The following is a 20,117-nucleotide window of genomic DNA, read 5'->3' as shown; positions in this document are numbered from 1 at the left end:
CACATCTACAATCACGCAACTCGAAAAAAATACCATCCAGACAAGACGTAACTCTTAAATCCAGCAATCGTCATTTGATGAAGTGGTGTCTGGTTTAAGTACATAACGCTCCCAAACCTTTTATCAGTTTAGCACATGTCGCAATCAGCCTGTACGCTGTACTTATCTACTCAGCACTCGTCACCGCCACCGTTGGGAGCTACAAAGGGTAGATAGTGGGTGAGCGCGAAGCGCCTCATTAAGTTACCCTAATTACCTAAGCATGAATGTATTGTTATTGTTAAAAAATATTTTTTATTATTGTTCGTGAAGGAGGTAGTGACGACTTTGTTGAGCGTAACGACGCATTAAAAATATAGCTTTCAAATGGATCTAACATCTTCAAGCCGAGCAGGTGTATCATGGACTTTTTGGCGCATGCTTCATTTTGACTAGCTCCTTCTTAAGGACATGTTACCTTTCCTCCGCTTTGATCTGGCAAGGAGCAGAAAGCGATGACGCGTTCATGTACATTTATGTCTGCTTAAAGTAAAACTAGCTAAATGCCAAATGCTGACGTGTCACGGACGACGTAGAATTGTTGGTCTAGACCTGTAAAGTTTGCAATCGAGTACACATAGAACTTGAAATCTCAAAGTCGATTCTTGTGTCGCGCACAGCAAAACTGCAACTGGTCAAATCTCATTACACATGTTAAATGGACCACATACCTGGTGCCTGACATTGACTGTACACCCTGTATAGTCATAAAGCTCATTTCAGGTATATTGTATCAGAACTCAAAGTACTTACCACGTTTAGGGGTATAAAAGCCAATTGACTAAAATAACATATGTCACTTCTCATTTCCCAGTCTTTACGTACGCCAGCTGCCCGCTACAAGCGATCAACGCGCGGTGAAGCGTGTCAGTTAATTTAAGCTTTCCATGTGAACACCACATGAGGTGGTGGTCTTCTGATATACGGGGGGGGTCCGATCCTAGAACACTCGCAGTGGGAGTGTGTGACGAAGCTGTGAGCTTTGATTGAACATCACGCGTTCTTTAATTTGCTCCAATCGGGTGAAGAAGCGATAGCGCAACGCTTAGCAAGTTTTGTTGCGCAAGAGCAACGATTAATGGGATTTCTATTGCAGAACATACCGACACCGGTTTCGTTATCTCCCCCACGAGTGATGGCGACACCGTCGTTGGGGACGAAACGTCCCGTAAAGATTAAGGTGGAAAGCTTTCATGACAAGAAGCGTTTTGGCAGCGCGAAATGGGCATTGCTATCACGATGGTTCGGATTCGTGATGGCCGTAGTCAAGTGGCCATTGTCATGTCGCATTTGGATGGTCTTGCAAAGGATCGGGCGATAAAAAGACTTCCATGGCTACTTTGTTACGTAACAATAGTTTAAAAAGACCATGATATTGATGTTCTATCTACTACTGTCTCGACACTGGTCGAAATATTTTTCATGCCGTCAAGAAAACGGCACATGGTACAACCATATACAGAAGCTCCGTAAGCTTTGTACCAGAATGGCAAGTGGACCACTGTCAGAGGCGGAGTTATGATTATGGCTTTCATATTGGGACGAACAGATGGTCATTCTAAGACTGAAGTCGTTCGCCAGAGCCCGACGACTCTATAAACTGCAATAATGCTTGCATTGTGTGAAAACTACTGTATGTGGTCAATCGGTCAACTCGATGGGAGCAGTGACTGCTGCTATCGAATATTCAGATCCAATGGATCTTAGCGCGGTGACTGTTTGTAGACAGCATGTTCGCTGTTGCGAATGTAAACAATTCGGTCACATACATAACCTCCCAATACTGGTAATGGTCCCGAGTCACGTGGCACCATTACAACGAGGCGCCCGGGAAACGCCGGAGCCCAGCAGAAGCAGGGGCAGTTATAAGCACTTATGAGTGTGGTGGTAAAATCAATCATAAGTTTGGCTCTTGAATGATCGTTGTCCCTCGTTAAGCAAGGAGTCGGTCGTGATCACAGTCAGTGTGAAGGGTCACGGTCGTTCTTTAGAGTCTTGGTCGACTTCGGCGCATCACTAACTAAGCGCGGAAGCAAGATGTTGCTGAATAGTATTCAGTTTTTATAAATGCACTTGTTAGAAGCAATGGTATCATCTCAGTGAAGTTAGCCACTGTTGCGGTGGTCATCGCGATGAAAACTACTGCTGATCGTAACTGAAGTTTGAAGACACAACTCGAAGGAGGTACTCAAGATGGACAAACGGAGTGATCTGATTCAAGGTATGCCGTGACTGGAGATCCACAAGCCATAAAACGATTGGCGATCTGAAACGGTTAAAAAGACTCTCCTGGTGTAGGTGCAACTCATGGGAGTAATATGCATTCTTTCACTAGGCACTCGGCAGTCGTATGCTGCTGAAAGTGATTCACACTTCCTTAGTATATGTTATACAATTGACATTCCCCAAAGAGTGACCGCAAGTTGTCGCTCAGGAAGTGTGTCGATGAATTAAGTGGTGCCCAGAGGGCCACGTGTATACGAATAAATCGCTGGTGTGTATGCGAATTCGCCCAGCGAAGATATTTTATGAGAGAGATATACCGGTTATTGCTTTCATCAAGACAGTGCAATGTTGTCGACATGTGTATAATGGAAAGTCAAAGGAACCGACGATGACTGGATATACAAATACTCCCACTTATACAGAGGTTGAGCCGAATGGCGGGAATAATGACCACAAAGACGTTACTCCCACCCGTTGTGTACACACATGAAGGAATCAACGAAAGATCGCGGTGTTGACACTCCCACTCTGAATGTGGTTGAGTCCGCGGGTGAGTTTGCTCAGCGTATCACTCCCTATACTGGAAATATAGCATGCGAATATGCTGGTTGAAGTATTGTGGATGTAATGGTCGTGAAATTACCAGAACAGATGTTTTTCGGCACCGTTGCCGACAATAGGAGAGCTGGCGCAGCTCGAGAATTTCGCTTACGATGACTTTCTACACGACCTCAAGTTTGATGACATTGCGGAGGTCGTGATGCAATGCTACGGTCGAAGGTTGACTCAGCAAAACTACGCTCATCATCAGTTATGGGTGATCTCGCCAACATGGCTTGCCAGTAGCTATCGTATCACATAGAGATACGCACTCTACTGCGAAGCTCAAGCAAACGTTTTTAATGTGCTCGGCACCAAATAAATATTTTTACCGCTGCCCATTCGAAAATAGAAGACCAGACGGCAGCTTTAATCGCGTGGTAGCGAATATCGCCAGAACCACTTGCGCAGAGATTTTGATTTGGGGCTAGAGCAAGTTTCTTCCGTTCATTGATTTTGCGCTCGACAAAACAATACATTCCACTTCACTCACTTCTTATCAATGTATGCGTCCAGTAGCGCGATCCATCGATACTGCCACGAAGTCGATTTGATTTCATTGGGATAGGGATTACCTTGCTTCACTCTGTAGCCAAACCAATGATTTTATACTCAATGAATGGGTGTAATGAACGCGGTGCGGTTCTTTGTAGATATCAAGATATTCAAAAGTTACTCACCGATGTATTCAGACGATACACTCACGAAAAGATAGTAAGTTAGTCGATACCATTGAACGCAGTTGATCTATTTCCACAGGCAGTGTATGTGGGCTACTAATCTAAGTTGCGACCATGCACAATCGGGCCGCTCTCTGTGGTAGCAACAAAAGGACTGAGTTATACTCTGATCATTCAAATTAGAATGGTGATTTATGTGGGCTAACTGAGGCTTCACCATTAATTTTTTTTTGTTAAATAACTTGGTCGAATGTAATGAGCTCTGTCGCAAATAGGAAAACGCCCCCACCAAACCCTGTAGCTGTGATACCGTCTGCTTCAGAGCGGTGACGTCGTACTGAGCGCTGGGGTTGCCTCAAGCGAAGCAGTGAAATGGCAAATTCCAGCGAGCTTTCTGTGATCTGGCTCATGTCAGCCCTGTACGCACGCCGTAACTCTAGTTGATTATCGATATGCTACTCAATATACGAGTCGAGACCACGGAAGACTCAACAGCACAGGTATTGCTTGACAAGCATGGCGCGAATCACTTTCACATGAACATTCGATGGACCAGCAAATACACCAGGGCTGTTATAGCTCCCGGTAAAACGGAAAGAATGATATCACAGTAAAACTTTAATTTCAGCTGCTTTGGTACCATGTCTGCTTTGTAGCTGGCGTACCACCGGGCAAAATTGTGTTTACAGGTAGCCCATCACGGCTTGACCAGCTTGAGGGTGACATTCTACTTCTTGCTAACATGATTCATTGTTAAAGCAGGCGCATGAGGTGGTTGGTTGTCACCTCTACATCTGCGTCGTGCTCTGTACCTTGCGAAATCAAGAACCAGGCGACGATTTAGAGAACCAACTGCATCGCTGAAGCTGAATGATAAAGTCTAATGTCTGATAGAGACGGCATGTAATTCTCGCCCAGCGCGCGTACCAAGTTTTAGATTCATTACCCAAAGAACGTGACTGACAGGAAACAAGGTCCTCAATTGCTGTTATAAGAGCAGACAGTGCTTCTGGGGGTGACCATTGAAAGAAGAAAGTGCTCGTGAGGCGACTTCTGTAACGGGGTTACACGAACCCTGGTATGAAGGGGTGGGTCACACAAGATGGTATGACCACACAATGGTGTGGCTACATCTTAACAAGAAGCCACGACGTGGCTGGACTGCCAGTAGTTATGCATTTCAATGAGGTTCTGCTATTTAATTAGGAAAATTCATGGAAAAAATAGACGGCTCTATCACAAATAAAACAAAAATGCACTACATTGGAACGGAAGGGCTTATTTACCTTGTGTTAAGTTGTGGTTACTCTCAGAGTAAGCGGATTGCGCTCTGCTCCACTTGTACTGGTTATAGTAAAGAATGTAAGGTCGATGACCTTAGCTTAGCTTCCTTGAAGCAAAAGAGATCTGGCAGCTCAGCTGCAACTTCCTCTCGATCGATTTGCTCTTAATGTGAACAAGAGGGCCGAATGCATAGAGTGTAAGAGCGTGGCGAGCGTTTTAGGACAATTCAAAGTTGGCATCAAGACGGGATGATGTGCTCAAGAGATAATGTGATTCTTACAATTCAAGGTGAATAGGCCGTGCTCCTTGAGCCAGTTTCAGCTCAACTAGACATCGTCGAGAGTTCCTCAGCGGGGTCTTGCACCACTCCCCACCATCCGATAGCGCGAAGTTTGTCACTCATAATAAGACGAGGTGAGCACACTCTCCCAAGTGAGGGGCAAGATCTTATGTCTTCATGCGGGCGGAGGTGTTGGATCAGGACTCGAAGTCGTTGTCATCGGGGAGCACCTCGGCATCCTGACCGAGTATTGTGTAACTGGTAAATGCAACTTACACATTAAAATTTTGGTACAATTGTGCAAAAACAATGGTGTAAAACTGCACGAAAGTCACATAGTACTCAAGTGTTCATTAGAACCGAAAAATGTATATTCATGACAACGATGGGAATAGGTCAGTGACACACGTGAGCTGATGGGCGCGCATCACTATAATATATGGTAAATGTAAAAACTAATTACGTGTCAGGATCATACTCAAGTTCAAATCAATGGCAGGTTTACAATAGCAGAGAAGGCGTGGCTCACTTACTTTAAAAAATTCCTGCTTTAAAAAATCTGGTTGGAGCATACAAACTTAACATATGCGCATTTGCTTATGCATATTCTATGGGTCGGCGCTTACGTTGTGCAAAGTACCCGACAACCTTGTTGCAATAATTTTAAAAGTGCCGGTCGCGAGGACAGCGCCTTTTTTGAGGCTTGCTGTCTCACTTGATGAAGTGGACAATGTAGAAATTTCGGTGCAAAAATGCTCCGATGAGCTGGCACGGTAATGTGTAATGGATTGTGCTAGACTATTTGCTCGTTAACGTTTTACTGCTGCGGACAGTGTTAAAGGCATAAGAAGTGTGAGTCCAAGTGCGGTCCACATCTTAGTGGACATTTAAGCTACCTGACATCCACACGCTAGGATTACGCTTTCTCTAGCGCGAGATGCTGGTAGCTATCCGACCCATTTTGGACCAGGTTCCGTAACCTGAGGCCTTTTCGTTCAGTAGAGCCTCCTCCCACCCAGCTATCACATACCCCATTAAGCGGTTAGGGCGGTCACACCACAGGGTTGTGATTACTCATCCACTTTGGTATTCTATATCCGGCGTCCTCGTATGTCACAATATTACATCTTCTCCACTAAGATGTGAAGAAATGTAATATTGTGACATACACCTACCTTACTGTACGTACAAATGTTGTATTTTGTACAATCGTACGAACTTCACACTGGACCTTGTAAATCTGAAAATTTTAAATCTTAAAAAAAAGTATAAGAATGACATTTTATCATCCTCTTTAACTTGATGTGTGCTGCACGTATAATAACGGACTATGGCAAGACGTATATATTTAGCAATCGTCTAGACTTGATCTCAAATTCAATTTTGAAAGAGCAGAGCAAGCTATACTTTGGGCTCTCACTTCCGCTTCTTGTTGGGGAATACAAATGAATCCTCTGTGTCTTTTTATTGCAGACTTTCTGAGTCGAAGCCTTTTTCGCGCAAAGTGATATAGGAGTGTCACATATGATAAAACGTATAAATATTAATTAATTCATATAATATTTAGCTTTAAAGTTGAGTAGGATAGTAGATAATACTTGAGAGAATCGTGGTCTACTCTGTGCCTTTTTCCGCACAATCTCTACGATGTTAAAACCGATCTCTGTGTGCTGTCTCCACTTGGTCAGAAGTATACCCGCTACATCTGTATTGAGACCAAATATGACTAATGCCTATATTTTACCCTAATATGATTCAATATGTCTATTTCAGCACAAAATGAGGCGGGCGACTTCAAAAAAAGCAGGTGTACATGCAGTGCATATATGAATACGTCCTTTTTTAAATCACCACATCTGAGCACGGACGCCAATTCCAATTTTATGTGCATCGCTCTCGACGACATGCCGTGCAATTCCCAGCTCCCTATGTACATCTCTTTCCATATGAACGGGTTGCTATTCAATGCTTCCCAATACGTGCCTGTCATACGGCTTGCATCTATGTTCTGATTCCAAGATATGCTATCCCGCCTTTTACTTTCTAGCTCATAATGTCAAGCTCCTTTGTAGTAGATTACTGCACTACGATCGTAACCTCAAAGTGTACAGCTCTTACAATCATCAATTTTCTAAGATTGAGAAGCCAAGAAATTATGAGGATTGCGTTCTCTCTGACGTAAAACTGCATCAGAAAGCTGGTGTTACAACCCGACTTACCATCAAATCACTTAATGCCTTTACAAAGACAGCCTACTTAGCGTACTTATGAGAACATTTAACCGATCGGCGTAACCCACCAATCTATCCTGCAGATCAATATGCCCTAACCACAATACATCTCTGGAATATATACATCAGTCCTATTTTTTACACAATAGCAGAGCATCTGGATATGAAGTGTGGGCACAGCTTCTACGAGTAGAATGTTGATTCATCATTGATGATATGACATATAGTTCCCACCGCATTACCAGGACTCCTTACAACCCTTGAGCTGAAAGATATAAGATGTGTCGCATATGTGTTAAACACACATGTTTTCTTTCTTAACCTCAATTTGCTACATTTTGTAAGTCACAAATAAACCAACATGAGGTAATACGATAAAAAACCTCAAACTTCAAAGTCAGCGGTAGTGAGTCATTGTCACTCTGCAATTGTTCGACTTGCAATCGATTGTCGTCCGTTTCCTTTACAGACTTGTGAACGTTGCCTTTAAATTGTAACGGTCCATTTATCGCTGACTCTTGGACCACCACACCACACCTTGAAAACACCGTATCATGGCTAGTTCTGCTGGCAATTCGTACATGTCGTTGGCGACACCCAATGATGTCAAACACTACATTAATGATGTTGGCCAGATTCAATGGGCCCAAGTGCCACTTAATGCTGCATTGGACAAACTCAAGACGTCACGAGAAGGATTGACATCGCATGAAGCTGAGAAACGATTGGCTGAATATGGTCCGAACAAGCTTCCAGAAGAAAAGGTCAACAAATTGACTGTTTTCTTGGGCTTTATGTGGAATCCTTTGTCTTGGGCTATGGAGATCGCTGCTATTCTTGCAATTGTGCTACTGGACTACCCTGACTTTGCACTGATTTTGTTTTTACTAATTCTGAACGCTTGCATCGGATATGTGGAGGAAATTCAGGCTGGCGATGCCGTGTCGGCACTAATGGGTCAGTTAGCTCCCGAAGCAAAAGTGTTTCGAGACGGCGAGATCAAAAATATTCCGGCCGACTTGTTAGTACCTGGTGATGTACTGCGTGTGCGTTTAGGTGACGTAATTCCGGCTGATCTTAAATTTCTTGAGGGCGATGTTATCAAAGTGGATCAGTCGTCACTGACGGGCGAGTCATTACCGGTGTCAAAGGGCGAAGGTGACGAAGGCTACTCAGGTTCTGTAGTAAAACAGGGTGAAATTGAAGCAGTTGTGACCAGCACGGGAGCGGATACCTTTCTGGGCCGCGCGGCTGAGAAAATTGCGTCTGCTGAGTCACATGGTCGTCTGCAGATGGTTCTAACAACTGTCGGTAACTTTTGTATGGTTTCGATTGGATTCTGGTGCGTGGTTGAGCTGCTGGTGCAAATGGCTGGCCGATCATCGCAGAACCCATGTGTAATCGAAACAGACGGATGTCTCGGTGTAGCAAACATTCTTGTGCTGATCGTGGGTGGTATTCCCGTGGCTATGCCGACGGTCCTGTCAGTGACACTAGCGATTGGGTCTTCAGCTCTTGCCAAAGAAAATGCTATTGTAACTCGTCTCACGTGTATTGAAGAGATGGCTTCAATGGAAATTTTGTGCTCGGACAAGACAGGAACACTTACGCTAAATCAACTTTCTGTCGACATGGACAACTTAATTCCGTACAACAACTTCACTGCTGCTGACATTCTGAAGTATGGTGCCTTGTCTGCACGTCTGGAGAATAACGAAGCTATTGACGTTGTGTGTCACAAATCGTATCCGGGTAAGGACACGTTATGGGAGGAGTACACTCTACTACATTACACGCCATTCGACCCAACGACAAAGCGCACGATTGCGAAGGTCAAGGACAACAGGACGGGCGAAATCTTTCGGGCTGTGAAAGGCGCCCCGCAAGTTGTATTGAACATGGATATAAATGCTAACACGTTGCGTGGCGAGGTTGAGGAACGCATTAATGAGTTTGCTTCGCGCGGTTACCGTGGTCTGGGAGTTGGTATCTCACGCAGTGGAGATGTTCCGGTCGAGGAATGTGAGTGGCACATGATTGGTCTTCTGCCACTGTTCGACCCGCCTCGTCATGATACTGCAGACACGGTGAAGAAGGCTATTGCTCTTGGTGTTGCAGTGAAGATGGTAACGGGAGACCAAAAGGCTATTGCTGTGGAGACGTGCCGTCAGTTGGGAATGCCAACCAACATCCTTGACACATCATTCTTTAACACTGCGCCGCCTCCTGGACTCAATCTAGCTCAGATGATCTATGACACAGATGGTTTTGCCCAAGTTTTCCCGGAGCACAAATTTGAAATCGTTAAGCACCTGCAATCATTAGACAAGGTGGTGGGTATGACGGGTGATGGTGTGAACGACGCTCCGGCTCTAGCTCAAGCTGACATTGGTATTGCCGTGGATGATGCTACGGATGCTGCTCGAGCTGCTGCCGATATTGTACTTGTCTCACCCGGTCTGAGTGTAATCATCACGGCTATTCGAATGAGTCGTGAAATTTTCTTGCGTATGAAAAATTATGCCATGTACTCAATTGCCATGACGGTGCGTATCGTATTCACATTTGGTATTTTGACGGTGGCGTGGAATTGGTACTTCCCACCGATTCTTGTTGTGATCTTGGCTATTCTGAATGACGGTACGATCCTTACTATTTCGAAGGACAATGTCAAGGCTTCTCCATTCCCAGACTCGTGGAAACTTAAGGAGGTGTTTATCTCATCGATTGCATTCGGTCTATGGTTAACGCTATCGACAATTGTGCTGTTTGCAATCGTTAACAACTCAAGCGGTTTTGATAGCACAGGTGTGGAGAATTTATGTGTGGACTGCATGGAAGACGAATGCTACAATTTTTTTGAGGACCAGTACCAAACTTGCGTGATGGAAAATAATTCCACTGGATGTGGTGAAATGACGGGGACTGTCAAGCAATCAGCCAGCGTTCCTGACGTGGGTGCATTCCGTAACGGCGCCATTAACTCATACTGGAGACAATACGAGGCAAAGTACGAGTCGCGCTCGAAATTGTTTGAAGACCTTGCAGATGTACACCTTAGCCATTTGCCAAATGATGCTGAGCCATCGGCCGAGACTGCATACAATCAATATGTGTACGCCTACACTTTGGGCGTTGGTGGTGTAGCATACGGAGGTAACTACGACGTGTTCAATGCTGCTCAGCGTGGAAGAGGTGTGAGATTCATCGGCAACGACGAGGTCCCCATTACAAACGAAGTCAGCTTCTGTACTTATATATGGGGATTTAGCAACTGGAATTCTACTTGGACGCGGGACAATGAAATGGTTGGCCCTGGCCGCCAGCGCAAGGAAGGTGTGCTGCGTTCGCTGGTGTATCTTCAGGTATCAATTTCCGGTCAGGCTTTAATCTTTGTGACGCGAACTGCAGGTAGCAACAACTGGTTCTTTGCCGAGAAACCATGCAATTTGTTGCTGATCGCCTTTGTTTTCGCCCAAGTGGTTGCCTCGGTGATCGGTTGGATTGGTTTTGGTGGCTTCCCGACTGACCGTATTGCCGTGATTGGCTGTGGCGGTGGCTATACACTTATTGCGTGGCTTTGGTGTATCATTTGGCATCTCCCGCTCGACCTCATCAAGTTCATGGTAAATTACATCTTGACGAAACACATCTACAAATCTAAGGCGTTCACAGAGCGCATTAACGCGGGTCACCCAACAATGAGGCACTCTGCAGTCACGAATACGCAGCGGTCCATCCGCGCCAGCCGTACAGTTTAAGCATGAGTTCGTACATTTGCTGCATGAATTGGCGCGCCAGTTAATCTATCGTGCACACTTCATAATTGATTGTTGTAGATATCGAGGATGATCTAATATGTACAAAATTCGATAACTTTTTTTTGCATGCATCTTGTAACTAGCAAGTTAAATGACTTGAGAGATCCCGAATGCTATGTGCAGATCCTACGCTACAACTAAGAGAAATGCATTTTGGCAAAAGACATCAAAACTGTCAAACGACTTGCTACTGTAAATGGAAAGCCGCAGTCTTGGATGCTGCAGAGGCAGCTGTTGCTGATCCACCAATCTTCTTCGGCCCAGAGCTCACTATGAAGTGTTGGTGTCTGAGACTAATACATCAAGCTCTGACCTGACTCGGTCTAGGAACTGATTATTGCTTAGCTTGTAACTCGTTTGAGATGCTCTTAATCGCTTCGTCAACAAGCATGGCAAAGCCATCGTACACACGCACACATGCTACGACAGAACTCCACGGCTTTGATCTATGGATGCGACCGTCATGAAGCTCCACGCACACAAAAAGTACCTGCATGTACAGTACCATACTCAAACTCTCGATCTTGACGTTGAGGATGCACGATGCAGATCGTTGTAACCCAAGGAAAGCTGGTAGAGATGCCACCGCCTGGATGGTCAAGCATCGAGATCATTCTGATAATCCTCCGTCGACCAGCTGCTCGAAGTGCAGAAATATGTTGCGATTGCAACTAATGCTGAGACCACTTGACTAGCTGTATCGTCTATATCTAGTATACATACCCGTACTACGCTGTGATGTGTCCAACGAAAGCCAACGTGCATTTACGACAGCATTTGGTTGGTGATTTTGCGTAGATAGTGCAAAAGAGGACAACCATCGTACTTATCTGTTTCCTGCATACAGCACAGAAATCTACGAAAGGAACCATACACTATGTGGTGGACTGCGCTGGCAATACTTACAATTTTGACATGCCGTTGCCAAATATAATTCGAGTTAGCGGAATGGTTACAATTTACATAGCATTTGACGAAGGGTATGATTTGTAACTTTCACCGACTGAGATCCCAAGATCTGACGCTGCTCAACTTAAAAGTCGTGTTCCCCAGTATCCAGTACTGCTATGCCTGTGGCATATCATATAAGCGACATCAGCAACATTTTGAGCTCAAGCATTACAGGACCCACAGCTCCATGAAACTTTTCAGCATATCAAATTGCTGCTATCGAAGCAAAATATATGATGGTGTTTGGCTAAATATCAATATATAAGAATTAATACATAATATGTGTAATAGTCCAACAAAATGTGTGTTGTATTATTGCCATCTTGGCCGGCTGACTCCCCTACATTTCCACAAATGTTTGGCAATGAGTAATCAATACGGTCAGCTTAAGAATGGCTCAGTATCGACATTCTCAGACTCGTTGGATGTTAGTAATAGTTTCACAAAGATGGTGACCGTTGCCATGTCCGGAGTTGCCGGATCCCATCGAAACTTAAGATTGAAATGAGCTTTTGAGCTTGTTTATCCCGTGGAAAAGGGACTCAAACATTTTTGTTTCATTCTCCAAAGATTTCAGCCTTTTCATGACTCAATCGCGGGATTGACTGCAAGTGTTACCGTCTGCAATGGGTGTGCAATTGCATAGAAGAAGCTTCGATTAAGAAAATCTACGCTAACAAATACTCAGAAATTTGTTTAGCTTCATCCCCGCCCTTGAAGATACTAGTTATCTGGCTCGCTCCGCTTTCAAAGAGTACATATATCTAAACTCAATGCTAGTTTGACAGACGCAGTATACATACGCTTTACAATCTTTTACCATAAATCCGGCTAGCAGCCTTGTAAGAATACCATCAAGTATGTACTTATGACTTCTACAAGTGTAATGTCAATTTCGTCCAATTATACCGTATTGTATTTAATGCATTGCTCCAAACGTGAAAAGATTCGGTGCACAAGAACAAAGGACTTGCTCTGTTTGCGATTTACTTCAAAGTGAGCAATATACCAACGCTGATGGAAAGCTGTCATGTGTGTCTTAGCTTCGATACCCGCCATATCGAAATAAAAGATTTGCTACTCATATCACAATATTAGCGATAATCTTAGTCTTTTAACACAATAAATATATACTGATTTCAACATACTACAAAACGTATTGCAAATACTTTACTTCTACTACTAAGATATTTTCTGATTACAATCTGACGTCTACTTATTTATTCAGCCAGAATGTTTGGCATTAAGCAGCATAGCTTGCTCACTAAAGTAAAGTCGATTGAGCTTCAGGTTATCCAAAGTATGTTTGGCAGCTGGAATGAGGTTACTAATGGAAGTCCATAACGGTGCGACGAGGTAGTCAATAAAATTCATTTGGAGACGACATCGCGTGGCTTCATCCTCCAAGTTAAGCAAATGGGGAGACACATCGAGACCTGATTCGGCCGAGCGTGTCGCCTGTTGTGTAAATTCAGTACATACGCGCTCAACCCACTTGAGTGCTAGTGATAAAGGTCGTCCGATTGAGTGTAGATCAGCACCATGGATGATCATAGTAAGCATGAGTTGGCGACCTTCAGGTACAGCTTCAAACTCGTGGATAGAGCTCACAGCAGTCAATTCCGACAGCAACTTTGTGTGATGTTTCATGTCAGTCCCAAGAATACTACGAATAATGATCATACGTGCCGATGCGCGAGCGCTAGAGCTTAAACTTTGGAGAATATCACAACCCGGTACTATCGAACACCAGAAATCGTGTGTTAAACATAGTACTGAACAGCAAAGATTCGACAACATACCTTTAAGTGCAGCAAATGTTGTAGCTGCGTGATGGTTTTCAAGGACAGAAATGTCGTTATAGCAGAGTGCGAGATCAGAGCTCGAATCAACCTCAAACTGATTGTCATTGCCCGGATGATCTGCATCATGTCCTAATGCTGCGATTAAAAGACTTAATGCCTCGAGTTCCTTAATTACAGACAGCACTTCAGGCGATCGCATAAGTGTATATGAGGCTAGCGCTACATCAAAGCCGTGGTAGAAATTGTGGTAAGGCACATCGCGGTATCTGCTAGCAAGCTCACCAATAAACATCCGAAGAGTGACGACATCGATACGAAACGTTTTGATAAGCACGAGTGCTTCAAAAAGTTGATACGAATAGTTTTCTAGCTCAGATATCGACTTTGTCAAAGGATCAAAATGATCCTGAAGTAACTCTTCCACATTTCCAAATCCTTCTTGTCCCATTGTCATGCGATGCCACCGCGTGATCAGTGAGTGAGTACGTCTAGCTCGAACTACTGACGCTGTGCGACTACGAATACGCGGACGAAGAAAGATCTGAGCTGGAATGTTGTTTTCGGCATACTCTGCCATGCTTTTTTCGGATTGTTCGTGTCCCAGTTGTGAGCGTTGCTGTATCCTAGCCTTGACACTAGGTTTTGACGAAATAAAGCGGCCAAGCGCCCAGCAAGCATACGCAAAAGTGCTCCATTTGTCCCGATAAATGATGCACTTGCCCTCATCGAAGCCACTCATACCCAGTAGTGAGTGTACACTTGCCACTTCGTGTTTGGCATCTAAACCAGTTTCACTCTCAGTCTCAAGGTGGTAACTATTATGATTGCTTTCATCCTTTGCCGCAACATCATCATATACTGACTCTTGAAGAGTACGCTTTGCCCACTGGTCAGCCTTTACCTTAGCAAAAATGATCAATGAAGAGTTCATGTGTAGTGCGTGGGCCACTGTTTGCAGGTAATTAGCCATCACTTCATCATCGTAGCATGCGACAAAGGGACTCACACCAGAAAATTGCCCAAAATTTATAGCTTGCAGCACACCAATTGTCTCACCAGCCCGATCCAAGATGGGCTGAGTGATCAGCGACTCAGTTTTGAAGCCAAATTTTGCGTCTACAGACCGATCAAAGCGTGGATCTTCATACGGTCGCTGGATAATCAGGGGCTCCTTTGCTACTGCAACGTGACCAGCGATTCCACGCCCATACGGAATTCTTAATCCATTAACACTCCCCCAAGAGCTAAGACTCCATAGTTCTTGCTTGATTGTGTCTGATACGTACAATGTCACGTGATTTGTCTGAAAAACGACACTACCGAGGTCACAGATTAAAGATACGAGACTAGACGGGTCTCGCACTGATTCCAATAACGAATGAGAGCGACACAGTGCTAACAATTGTTGCTTTTGTCGTGTCGATGCTATGAGATCATCCGATTGCTGCTTATTAGACAAAGTTAATGCTATCGCAGCCAAGATTGGTTGAAGCTGCAATTCAAGTGTCAAATCAGCTTTATTCGTTGCCCATAGCACCTCAACAGAGCTAGGTACAAGACAAAGCATACCGCAGAGGGTTGCCGATCTTCGACAAGTCGGCACAGGTAAGAAGGTCAGCAAGTGCTTGCCGTTGGTCTCAATTTGTAGAGCCGAATTCAAACTTGCATTGTCACTGAGATTTAAAAATTTATGTGAGCGTGCAGCTTCTACCAGTTCTTGATACAAAAGCTTGTTAGATTCGATCTCTGTACAAAAGCATTGATTTCGATCCAAGTCTAAGCCCATCTCGTGAGTAACTAGAAGCTTGCACTGGTAGCTATCATTGAGCAGTTCAAAAAGATAAAATCCCGACAACATCGGTGCCGCTGTCATAATTTGCGCAGCTAAACGTTTGGTATCAAGTGAAGACATCCATTTCACTTCCGGGCTCACTGAGGTCTCAAATTTATCTCGAATGAGCCCTTCGTCTTTATTACTCGTGTCTTGGCTCACAGCAGAAACATGGTCAGAAGGGTCTAATGCGTACCATACCATTTCTTGTACCACCGAATGAGTGCAAGCATTTCGCGAAAGTGCTCGTCGTAATTCGAACGGATGCACGATGTTTTCGACTGCAATCAGTGCTGCATGCATAAACTCTTTGGAGAATGGCAATCCGTCTTGAATACTTCTCGCCTCCATTACAAAGCGTGGACGCCCAACTTCATCGGGTAATACACAAGCAAGTACACTAGACGTCGTCAAACCCAATACCAAATCGACATCGCAAGTGATTTCATACGTCCCAAGATTTCGTAGACAAGCAACATATGTGGCAACAGGCTCATTACTACATGTGGATGTCTGTTTGTTGTTAAATTCAAACTGCTCGACGAGTCCACGCAACGCAAACGTCTCTAATGATGTCTGAAAACCTACGATGTCAGGACCTGAAATTGAGCAAGCTTGAACCTTCACAACTGGATCTTTCTCGCTCGACAAGGAATATAAGACAACCGCTGTGGCATCCAGAGCTGTGGCTGCAGCACAAAGCAGCGAAGTGAGTGTTTTCTGCAGAGACTGCTCCGAATAGGTCCCATCTCGCAGCTTTAAATTTGCCAGTGTTTTGTAAAATTGCAGCTTGCGGTCCACATTTTGCAATTTGTCCATGTTTTCAGAGATGGTGCTGCCCGGTTCCAAGACAGTCGAGTCCCAGTGTACTTGACCAGACGATGGACTGACCAAAAAGTGCGCGTTCGTGCGTCTATCAGCGCTTGATGTTCCAGACTGCGGTCGCAGTGGTTCCAAATGAATGCGACTGTCGTGTAGCTGTGTATTCCTCTTCGAGTTTAATTTACCGCTCTTACGTTGTGGTGGCATTGGCCGAATTTTACCACTATTGTCACCTGACCAAGAGGATAAAGTTGGAGACCCAGTGCTATTGGATGCCTTTGCAATTTCATGCTGAGGTGAACCATTTTCCAGACGATGCGAACGCGACATTGTTGACGAAGCTGCGCGACTCACTGCCAATGTGAACACCAAGTAGCTTGAGTAGTTACACGCAATTAACGATACTTTGATGTAGTCAAGCTAGTTATCACAAAGAGTTTCATGTCTCGTTCCAATTACGGACCGACTCAACTTCTGAAAACGTCTAATTACCATAAAATTCAACATGTTCGTAGCTGGCTACAAATACGAACTATGAACATACAAGGATTTTGCCGGCTTTATCTTACCTCCTATGCCTCAATATAGTCCATCGTGGATAAAGCTGAAGGTAGTGTTTTTAGTTGACAAAACTCACAAGTTAACGAGAGCCACAAGATTCAATATTTTTGCGTTTGATGTATGATCACGTCCATTTAATCTACGATAAAATACATTTCTGCTGTCTGCTTTTCCAACTACAGGATCGGTTTGCCAACAGCACTGATAGATGCGAGCGCCTTGGTTTCAGTAGGCTGAACGCCGTCGTCAAAGAAGCCGTAGCCTTTAAACGTTGCCTGGGCACTTGTTTTCTTTGCGGCGGTGCTATGAGGAAATAGAATTTCTTCTTCGTGCATCAGAAGGTCTTGCACCCTAAGCAAATACAACTCAAGGTTTTTGAGGTAGCGCTCAGTCTGACGATGTCGAGATGAAGCACAAAATTGGATACTCTCGTCTTTGATGATATAACCGATACCAAAACCATCAGGCACGACAGGACCGAAGCCAAATAGCCGCAGACTTGGATTGCCACAGTTACTTGTTGACAGCACCGAGTGATTAAGCTTACGCCACGCATCATCTGCAAACAATGCTGGAGTGGGTATACTGCTGTCAATTGCTTTCTCATGCTGCCAGAGACATTCGAGAGCGTAGAGGTGGCGTTCTGGGCCTTTGCCAGCAGCACAGTCCCGTACATTGGCAACATGTGCAAGGATTGCTTTACGCAGCGAACTTATCTTTTCAAGCGGTGTCTTTTCTGAAAAGAATGTCTCGACGAATTTTAATGCGTCGATCGTCATAGCACGTGCAGCTTCCGTACGTCCGTGCAAGAAGCGCTTGGTCAATACGGGCTCGTAAATACACGGCGCATTGCCGTACTGAAAGTAGTATGCGGCCACAAAAGCCATCTGCACAAACGCGTCCGGGCTCATATTGTGCTGGGTGATGAATAATTTGCCAAACGCCGTAAATTCAAGCACTTTTACTTCATTCTGCAGCATTAAATCTGTTAGCTGAGCTTCAGCATATTTGATGCCTTCCTGCAGCTCACGATCAAGCTCCCACTCGAGCTTGTGTGGCTGTACGTGCGGGCATTTTAGCATGCCAGGCGGACTTAAGTGCGGTGCGCGATACGACGCCTCTAAAAAGGCGTAATTGCCGGCACGGATTGTCTGTGCAAAGCGGATAATTGTGTCTGTAAACATATCTGATACGAAGCGAAGCACAGTGTGACCATCGACGAAGGCGTGCTCAAAGTTGCAGCCAGCCACGCCATTTTCACACACGATGATTTGCAGCTTGTCATACCATCGGTTCATGCACGTGCCCGTTTGTACACCGTCCTTGGTAATATTGTAGGTTCCGTGCAACGCCGTGGCGGCAAAAGCTGCTGCGTCAGAAGGTGATGTGGTGTCTAAACATACGAGGAAAAGTGCTCGATCTATAACAGCCAGCGTGTCTTTGTTCTGAGCCTGAAGCTTGGTACGCAGAGCAGCCCACTTTGCGCGCCGTTCTGTTGTGAGCACGCCCACTGCACTGGAAGCAATGTCAACATCATTTGCCTTAAGCGCATCTTTGTGAATTGCTTGGAGATTAGCGAGTAATTCTCGCTCCGTAATAGCCGTAACCCCGTCCTCCCAGATAACATCAAACCAATAAAACTGATTGCGACAGATTACGACGATGTGCTTTGATAGCTCGTCTACCTCAACATTATCAGCGCCAGCAGAAGGAACACGCGCACAGCCGAAAAGGCGTTTGTACTGATGCATACATAGCGCCATATTACCACGCCACATATCGGGCTCAAGCGTGCCGCGACGTACTGCGTTGACGAATTTGAGGGCGCCTAGTACAAGTGACGCGGCACGCGGAAGCTGGTGGTTGCGTGAAGGTGTCGGGTCGTCTTCCAGAACGAAGAATGGATTAACATTAAGCACGACGGAACTTCGGTGATTCAGATACGCTTCGTACCAAAAATCTTCAATATACGAATGTTTGTCTTTGTCATAGTCAAGCAATTGTTGGTGCAGCCGTGGGCCATCCGTCGCTAAAAATCTCTCGACACTTTGCTTTGTCTGGTGCTGCTCTTCAATAGTCTGAAGAGCTTCTACAGACGCCAAGAAGCGTCGACATGTGTCCTCCAAGTCGGGAATTGGCAGCTTGGGTAGCGACGTCTGGTGGCGAAAGGTAGTTGTGTCTGATTCAGAAGGCGGATGCCACGTAGACGGATTTCTTGAGACGTCGCTGCTGACTCCCGACCTTACGTCATTCATATTGCAAGCTGATTTTTAACTCCATCTTTTAAAATTAGTGTTCCTTTATTCTCTATCGTATTTTTGCTTCTTAACGGCTACATGCTTCTACTTCGTCACTGCAAGAGTTTTCACCACATTGCGATGCAATTGTGTGACAGACTTTTTGAAATAATTCGTTGGCCGCAGTCACATTAGCAGCTCCGTCTCCCCTGCAATTGTAGTCATAGCCAGGAATCCAGATGAGACCATCGTGGATCAATCGCACAAACACATGGACGTGACGATGGATAAATTGCTTATAGCCCCGTTGTTGCCAGCGCTCTAGTAACATGCGAGCATTGGCCGACGGTGAACGGCGGTGGCCGCGGACTTGGGTTTTCGTTTTGCTTGACGTCGATTCCTGTTCAATTCCAAGCCCGTATCCGATTCCACTTCTATCTGCAATCCTTTCGTCATCCAACACAAATTCAAGAGATTCAGTCATCACATTAGCAAACGATTCGGAGATTTGGACAGGAAGTGGGAGAAAAACGGAAGCAATCAGTGGATGAATCTGAACACGAGAGACACTGGAATATTCCGGAACACGGCGTAGATCCAGACCTGCTTGCTTGGCACGACGTCGCACGGTATTTACGAATTCATCCGCTGCAATGCCACTGCATGCTAACCAGCGTACATCGAGGTGAAAACAGCGCGAGATGGTCATTGTCTCTTCTAAACGCATCATGATCCATTCCGTTCTTGAA

General features: G+C 44.9%; 5 protein-coding genes across 5 annotated transcripts; 1 reads left to right on the top strand and 4 right to left on the bottom strand.

Moving 5' to 3' along the window:
• Positions 1 to 7,894: 7,894 nt before the first annotated feature.
• On the top strand, positions 7,895 to 11,101 carry PHALS_06074 (plasma-membrane proton-efflux p-type atpase; the record flags this gene model as incomplete). Its single annotated transcript, XM_024723424.1, has 1 exon — positions 7,895 to 11,101. The coding sequence occupies one exon, from the start codon at positions 7,895 to 7,897 to the stop codon at positions 11,099 to 11,101; it is 3,207 nt and encodes a 1,068-aa protein (XP_024574402.1).
• A 394-nt stretch (positions 11,102 to 11,495) lies between these two features.
• PHALS_06073 (uncharacterized protein) lies at positions 11,496 to 11,775 on the bottom strand (the record flags this gene model as incomplete). The annotated part of the gene is made up of 2 exons (XM_024723423.1): positions 11,496 to 11,581; positions 11,652 to 11,775. 2 exons carry the CDS (start codon positions 11,773 to 11,775, stop codon positions 11,496 to 11,498), a joined length of 210 nt encoding a protein of 69 aa, XP_024574401.1.
• Positions 11,776 to 13,336: 1,561 nt separating this feature from the next.
• Positions 13,337 to 16,900, bottom strand: PHALS_06072 (3 5-cyclic nucleotide; the record flags this gene model as incomplete). The annotated part of the gene is made up of 2 exons (XM_024723422.1): positions 13,337 to 13,851; positions 13,915 to 16,900. The coding sequence occupies 2 exons, from the start codon at positions 16,898 to 16,900 to the stop codon at positions 13,337 to 13,339; spliced, it is 3,501 nt and encodes a 1,166-aa protein (XP_024574400.1).
• A 407-nt stretch (positions 16,901 to 17,307) lies between these two features.
• PHALS_06071 (choline carnitine o) lies at positions 17,308 to 19,386 on the bottom strand (the record flags this gene model as incomplete). The annotated part of the gene is made up of 1 exon (XM_024723421.1): positions 17,308 to 19,386. The coding sequence occupies one exon, from the start codon at positions 19,384 to 19,386 to the stop codon at positions 17,308 to 17,310; it is 2,079 nt and encodes a 692-aa protein (XP_024574399.1).
• A 70-nt stretch (positions 19,387 to 19,456) lies between these two features.
• On the bottom strand, positions 19,457 to 20,077 carry PHALS_06070 (uncharacterized protein; the record flags this gene model as incomplete). The annotated part of the gene is made up of 1 exon (XM_024723420.1): positions 19,457 to 20,077. The coding sequence occupies one exon, from the start codon at positions 20,075 to 20,077 to the stop codon at positions 19,457 to 19,459; it is 621 nt and encodes a 206-aa protein (XP_024574398.1).
• Positions 20,078 to 20,117: the final 40 nt, after the last annotated feature.

This window comes from Plasmopara halstedii (assembly GCF_900000015.1).
Source record: "Plasmopara halstedii genome assembly, contig: Scaffold_292, whole genome shotgun sequence".
Classification (NCBI taxonomy): domain Eukaryota; phylum Oomycota; class Peronosporomycetes; order Peronosporales; family Peronosporaceae; genus Plasmopara; species Plasmopara halstedii.
Note: the sequence above shows the minus strand (reverse complement) of the source record. Positions and strands in the feature narration are given on the sequence as shown.